At 60.4% G+C, this 7,221-nt stretch overlaps 1 protein-coding gene across 1 annotated transcript; it reads right to left on the reverse strand.

Annotated features, from left to right (window-relative positions):
- Positions 1–562: 562 nt before the first annotated feature.
- Positions 563–1,851, reverse strand: POU4F3 (POU class 4 homeobox 3). The gene is made up of 2 exons (XM_058848833.1): positions 1,681–1,851; positions 563–1,408 (listed from the first exon to the last, which is right to left on the reverse strand). Exons 1-2 carry the CDS (start codon positions 1,798–1,800, stop codon positions 563–565), a joined length of 966 nt encoding a protein of 321 aa, XP_058704816.1. The 5' UTR covers positions 1,801–1,851.
- Between the last annotated feature and the right edge of the window lie 5,370 nt (positions 1,852–7,221).

Genomic DNA, 7,221 nt, shown 5'->3' on the forward strand with positions numbered 1-7,221 from the left:
CCCGGCGGGGCCAAGCCCGGTGCCGTGTTCCGAGCCGCCGCCGGGCCGAGGGGCGTTTATTGAGGGTGCGATTGCTCTCGCAGGTTATTTCGGGTGTTCCCGTCGCGCTGCGGCGCGGGGCGGCGAGGAACGACACGTCCCGGCGGGTTGAAAAATAAAGCTTTATTGGGGAGGGGGCGCGGGGCTCGCTCGCCGCGGTGGGACGGGGCGGGAGGGCGGGCGCGATGGGAGCGGCTCTGCCCGGGACGCGCCCCGGAGGCCTCGCCCGCCGCCAGCGGAGCTCGGGGACCCGCGGAGTTCCTGCGGGGCCGCTCCGTGCCCCGGCTCCGAGCCCCGGCTCCGCGTCCCGGCTCCGCGCCCCGCCGGGCTTCTGTGCCGGGTTTAGCGGGGCGAGGCGGGGCGGGGGCGCTCAGGGTCGTCCGTCCCGACCTGTCCCATCCCATCCCATCCCATCCCGTCCCGTCCCGTCCCGTCCCGTCCCGTCCCGTCCCGTCCCGTCCCGTCCCGTGCGGGGGTTTACGGTGCCGCGCCGTCGGGGCGGTCGGGCCCGGGGTGTCAGGTGTCAGTGCACCGCCGAGTACTTCATGCGCTTCTGCTTCTGGCGCTGGTTGCAGAACCAGACGCGCACCACGTTCTTCTTGAGGTCCAGCTTCTCGGCGATGGCCGCGATCTTCTCGGCCGAGGGCCGAGGCTGCAGAGCGAAATAAGCCTCCAGCGAGCGCCGCTCGGGCGCGGCGATCGAGGTCCGCCGGCGCTTGCGCTCGGTGCCGGGCGGCGGGTCGGGGCCGGCGGGGCGGGAGCGCCGGGCGGCCTCGGCTCCCTCCAGCCAGGCCTGGAGCACCGGCCGCAGCGCCGTCATGTTGTTGTGCGACAGCGTCAGCGACTCGAAGCGGCAGATCGTGCTCTGGCTGAGCGACCCCACGCCCGGCAGCTTCAGCGCCGCCAGCGCCGCCCCCACGTCGGCCTGGGTGACCCCCAGGCGCACCCGCCGCTGCTTGAAGCGCTCGGCGAACGCCTCCAGCTCCCGCGGGTCCGCGGCGGGCGCGGGAGCCCCCGGGGCGCCCACGGGCACGGGCAGGGGTCCCGCGGCGGCGGGGGGCAGCGGGGCGGGCAGCGCGGGGGGCTCGGCCAGCCCCGCCACGGCCAGCGACGGCGACAGGTGCTCCAGCAGGTCGCCGCCGTCCAGCGCCGGGTGCGGGAGCGGGTGCGGGTGCGCGGCGAGGGCGGCGGGGTGCGGGAGGGCGGCGGCGGCGCAGGGGACGCCGCTCATGGCGTGGAAGGCGGCGTCCGGCTTGAAGTGGGGGTGGAGGTGGTGGCCCTTGGCGTGGGGGGCGATGTCCGCGGCCGCCAGCGCCTCGGCGCGGGCCAGCAGGCTCTCATCGAAGCTCCCAAATATATTGCCCTGCAGCTGCGAGCGAGAGCACGCGTGGCGAGGTCAGTGGGGAATTCTGTCATCTCCGCCTGAAAAACCGGCCCCGGCACCGCGGGTCCTCCCCGGAGCTCAGGTCATAAAAATTAATAGGAAGACAGGGGCCCCGCTCCGCATGGCGCGGATCAGGGGCGGGCACGGGGGGGAGCGGAGCCGCGACGCGCGATGGTGCTGCCGACATGAAAAAAACATTAACCCGGTGCCTGTCAGAAAATGCGGCTTACAACGGTAACTGCGCTGCATCCACGTACCTGCGGGGCCGGGAGGCAAACTCTGCGCATCGCCTCGGTGCCGGCGTGCAGGCTGTGGAACTTGGGCTCCTGGAGGGCGGCGGGCACGGCGAAGGGCTGCTTGGCGTCCATGGCCATCATCTCGGCGCGGCCCGCGGCCGGGGAGCCCCGGGCATGGGCTCGGGGCCGTGTCTGCCCTCGGCACTGCCCGAGCGAGCGGGGCTGGGTGGCAGCGCTCCCCCGGCGCCCGCCCCCCCAGCGCTGCCTCGCTCATCTTACACCGCCCGCCCGCCCGCCCGGGCCGCGCAGGCGTCATGGAGCGGCCAGCACCGGCCGGGCGAGCCGGAGACACCCTCCGCTGGCCCGGGGCCCGCCGCCCTCCGCCCGGGGCTCGGGGCCGGAGCCGCCGTCGCGGGTGTCGGGATAGCGAGTGGGGCCGGGAGCGACTCGCAGCCCCCGGGCCGCTCCCGCCCCGATTCCGCTCCCGCCCCGATGCCGCTCCCGCCCCGATGCCGCTCCCGCCCCGATGCCGCTCCCGCCCCGATGCCGCTCCCGGTCCGATTCCGCTCCCGCCCCGATGCCGCTCTTCCCTCGGCCGGCAGGTCCCGGGGGAAGAAGAGGGAGGAGCGGGCGTTTCTCCGTGGGCAAAAGCCGCGGGCTGACGTTTGGAGCAGAGGGGCCGTCGTCCACAGCCACCCCCCGGGGAAGCGGTTCTGAAGTTGGCATTGTTCTGTTACTGAGCGGCCCTGTCGTTTTCTCTCTCCCAATCTTCACACATCTTCAGACACTACTGTACTTTGAGGGACAAAGATGATATTTACAGAGATGTAAATATTTTGCAAAATTCGAAGTTCTTAAGCAAAAATAAAACCCACTCCGAGATTTAAAGTTTCCAAGACTTGCAGGCGTCGGTAAATACGCACCAAGAGCCGGAGGAGCTGCTGTCTGGTTTCTGACAAACGTACCGACTGATCAGAGAAAAGAAGCGGTACTGCTGCGGTGGAACGGCTTCCTTTGGGAAACACGCACCGAGCCAAGACCGCAGGATCAAGGACCGGGCTGGGCTGGGACCCTCACCGCGGGTCGGCCCGGCCGGGCGGGGAGCGGCTCGGGAGGAGCAGCACCGCGGACAGCGCCGGCAGCGGAGCCGGCCCGGCCCGGCCCGCCCTCGTATCCCCCCGCTCCGATCCCCATCCCCATCCTGCTCCCGTATCCCCCCGCTCCCATCCCCTCGCCCCATCCTGCCCTCGTATCCCCCCGCTCCGATCCCCCCATCCCCATCCCCATCCCCATCCCCATCCCGCTCCCGTATCCCCCCGCTCCCATCCCCTCGCCCCCATCCCCATCCCCATCCCCATCCCGCTCCCGTATCCCCCCGCTCCCATCCCCTCGCCCGCATCCCCATCCCGCTCCCGCCCGGGTTCCGCCGGGCCGGGCCGGGCCGGGCCGGGCCGGGCCGGGCCGGGCTCGCAGCTCCCTCCCACCGGGGGGAACGGGCGCTTTGTGGCGAATCTGCCTGCCCTGATTTATGATAAAACATTTAAAGGAAATCATTTATATTTCAGAGGCCCTAAATAGCTGCATGAAAGTTTTATCTGAAGTGGCACCGCTTTAAAGGCGGCCCGGCTTGCTGGAAGTAATTAATAGAGGGATAAATTTCAGGTCTTTGTTTTGGTCTGGTTTTAACCCTCCCTTTATTCAGCGCTGTCTGCTAACGCCAGTGAACAAGAAGATGCGAAGGGAGGATGCAGAGCCCGATTAACGCCTGCTCGTCAGAGTCCGACTCGCTGGCCCCGGCTCCGAGGGTGTTCGCACAAGATCGGCAGCTTTTTCCGTCTCTCTGCTGCTGCCTCTTTCTCTCCCAAGTGAGGAGAAGCTGCGGGAGACCCCGCACCCTCCTCTGGTCCCGTTGTCACTGCACAGATCGTTGTCACTGTTCACTGCTGCAGCCGAGCATCACCGCTGTGCCCCGGGCTCGGGGCTGCTGTCGCAGCTGCCAGGGTCCCTCTCCCAGCCTGTCCCAGGACACCTCTCCCGGCCACCCGCTCTGAGCACGGTCCTTCCCCCCTCCCACAGCAGCCGGGCTGGGCAGCACAGCTGCTGAGCTCCCTTTAATTAATGCTGTGAAATATTGATGCTCCTGGCCCCGTCTGCTGCTGTTACACCTTACAGCCAGGGGAGAGGAGTCCAGAGGATAAACAAGAACAACTTAAGGGAGCCCAGATGGTTTGCCATCAGAAACTGTCTGCAGACTCAAAGGTGTCACAGCAATAGATTTCAGAGATCATTCACCTACTGGTAAATAATTAATGGCATTTCTGGAAGAAAAAACCCAAACCCATACCCTGATGAAACATTGCTCATGACTCATTGGAAATCTGAAGGCAAAAGTCAGATTAAAAGCATGTGCTATTTTATCCTTTGTCACAGTTCATGGATTGTTATTCATTTTCCTAATCCATCAAAAAATTCTGTTCCTATTTAGATTTTAATTTGAAGTCCATCACAGAGTGGTGCCAATCGGGTGTTGGTTTCATTGTATTAACTCAATTTAGTTTAAAAAATATGCTGACATAGGACTGATGGGAAGTTTGAAGTAAAGCCATGAGTTATTTAATTCACAATTCTGCCCCGGACTGGGAGCAGCATTATGTGTTACAGTCACAACCTGACAGAACTCACCTCTTTAAATGTTCTTCAGCTGCTGTTTAGAACAACCACACAATGTCCTGCCCACCTGGCTCCTGCAGAGGAGGCAGCTAAAGCACACCCAGCTCACACCTCCCTGCCGGGGCACACAGCACCTTCACCCCCTTCTGCTCCTGCTTTGGAGCCTCTGCTCCCCTCCCCAGCTCCCCTTGAGGCCTGGCCAGGTCTCACTCTTGTGCCCTTGTGTTTGTCTTCACTGAGGATCTAGAAAAGAAATCCTGCTTCCAGACCTGAGTCAAGATTTATGTGATAAAATAACTTCTGCTGCTAAAACATAGCCAGTTATCAAATTCATAGAATCAGGACGGTTTGGGTTGGAAGGGATCATCTCTAGGCTTTGCTGAACCTCAGGAGGTTCCATGGGCCTGGTCCATGTGGAGGAAGAGGACTAGAGCTGACTCTGGAAGGTTCCTTTAGACCCTGAGCTAGCACAGCACATTTCCAGCACCCCAAAGTTGTGAGCCATGCTGCACCCCGGATGATAAGGTTGTTCCACTGCACAATCTGATCAAGGAAATATCTCGAGTTACCCAGACAGTCAATTATTCATCAGCTAAATGGCCAAGCATCAATTACCTGGCCTGATTCTCTTATTCATTAAGGAGATTGAAGAACCCGCCCTAACAGGGCAAAAAAAAAAAAAGTTGCTAAGTTACAGGAGCTGTCTGTGGCTGAGGCAGTGTCAGGCTTCCAGAGGAAAGGGTCTGGCACCGAGGAAGTCCCTGAGTGTCAGCAGGTCCTGCAGAGCACTTGTGTTTGTGGAGCCTGTTCCACTGCAGCTCCGGGAGCAATGGCCTCAGGGAGAGCAGCTCGGGCCCTGGCTGTGCCCTCAGGGGTTCCAGGGGAGCTGAAAGGCAGTTTTACAGAGGAACTTGGAGGGTTAAAGGGAGGGGCCAGGACAGGACCCCCATCGCTCTGGGAAGTTTTTAATACAGGTGGGGGTGGGATGGATTTGTTTCAAAGAGCACAGCTGCCAGTGGCATCACAGCAAGGACAAGGTTCCTCTGCAGACAGGGAGCACTGCAGGTCCACCCCACAAAAACCCACCAGAGACATCCAGAGTATTGGGCCAATTGCTAAACTTCCTTCTGAGGAGAGGGAAGGGGAAGCATTTGGGGACTGTGCATTGCTTCAGATTAAATTAGAAATGCTTTCTCTCCTCTTCTATAATTAAAATGCAAGCAGAGCTTTGCTGTCTGCAGAGGGGCTCAGCCTCGGGCATGTCCTTGGCCTCAGGCGGTGGCACAGGCGGCTCCAGGGGCTGAGCGGGTGTTTGTGGGTGTTAACCCCAGACCAAACCCAAAAGCCTTGGCATTAGTAGAGCATCGTAGCCACATGAAAACACAACAAGTGCTGAAGCTGTGCTGCAGCTTTGCTGTGCTGGATTACAGGGCAGGACAAACAGCCTTGTCCAACAGCAGCAGGTGGAAAGCTCATCAACCTAGTTTTGAATTTTTCAGGAAACAAGGTTTTGATTTGAGGTCCCAGGAAAACAGGAGAGAGAGAGAGAAAAAAACCACTCTCTTGGGAGGGGTGTTCTTGTAATGTACATGAATTATAGAGCTGGTTACTTGTATCATTCACTGAAATTAAAATTGTAATAAAGGACACATCAGTCCTTCATCAGAACAAACTCTCCCCTTCCTGCCAGAGAGGATGGGAACAAATGGGGCAGTGCTTCCCAGGGCTGGAACTGAACACTAAGCTGCCAGGCATCTCGTTATATTTGCTCTTAATTCTAGAAATACATCTAAATGCATCTAACAGGACTCTGCCACAAGAAGTTAATGAGGAACAAACATTAATTATTCATGCCCTGAAACAGTAGATCTCCTAATGTTTTTGCTAATCAACAAGTGAAACAGCTGTATTTTTGTCAGGGCAATTCTGGGCGGGACAGAAGAACAACGCTAGCATGTTGTTCTGCCCCCAGAGTCTCACCCTCTAACTCAGTGAAGGGTATTTGTTCCCAGACCAGCAAAGGTGCCAGAAGTGTGGGAGCATGAGCAGTCCTGGCCCTGCAGTGCCCAGGAGCAGCAGCTCTGCAGGCTCACACCGTGCTCCTGCAGCCAGGGATGCTGACGGCTGGGTTTGGCCAGGGATGGCCCGGGGAGCACGGACAGGGGGAAGGCTCAGTCTGCTCCCACAGCCAGTGACTGCTCAGACTGTTTAAAATCAGAGTTAACTCCCCCTGGGTGCCGACACCAGCTGGGAGTGAGGCTGTTCCAGGAGCCCCCGCACTCCTCTGTGACCCGCAGGTAACCCAAAGTCACCTGGAGCTGCAGAAGGGAAGAGGGGATGGAAGTGTTGTCTGACAGAGCTTTCACCACGAGACAGCACAGAGGTATGTCATGTTGAGTTGACTCCAAGTAATTTTCACATGAATTACCAAAAAAATGTATAATTTATCAGCGTTTAAATAAATCACTGGCAGGAGTGCTTTAAGGTTGGGCGCAGGATGGGCTATAATTAACTCCCACGTCACGGGGCAGGGCAGCTCCAGCAGCGCCACACGACACCATCGAGGCTCGGAAAGACCAGGTACAAAAGGAATTCGGCTCCTAAAAATAAGATGAACGACAGCAGAGCAGGCAAAGCCCCGAGCTGGGGCGATGCTGGAGCCCTGGGCTGGTCCCGCAGTGCCCAGCCCGGCCCCGGCTCTGCAGGGACGTGACCCCGATGGAGGCTCCTGTCCCCAGGAACGTGACCCCGATGGAGGCTCCTGTCCCCAGGAACGTGACCCCGATGGAGGCTCCTGTCCCCAGGAACGTGACCCCGATGGAGGCTCCTGTCCCCAGGAACGTGACCCCGATGGAGGCTCCTGTCCCCAGGCACCCACAGCTGGCACAGGGC

This window comes from Poecile atricapillus, chromosome 13, assembly GCF_030490865.1.
Source record: "Poecile atricapillus isolate bPoeAtr1 chromosome 13, bPoeAtr1.hap1, whole genome shotgun sequence".
NCBI classification, from domain to species: domain Eukaryota; kingdom Metazoa; phylum Chordata; class Aves; order Passeriformes; family Paridae; genus Poecile; species Poecile atricapillus.

Excerpts from the sequence above, each read along its gene's own strand:
- POU4F3 (XM_058848833.1), bottom strand. The coding sequence starts at position 1,800 with ATGATGGCCATGGACGCCAAGCAGCCCTTCGCCGTGCCCGCCGCCCTC. Across the intron at positions 1,409-1,680 it reads TTTGCCTCCCGGCCCCGCAG|CTGCAGGGCAATATATTTGG; the intron begins GTACGTGGATGC and ends TCTCGCTCGCAG.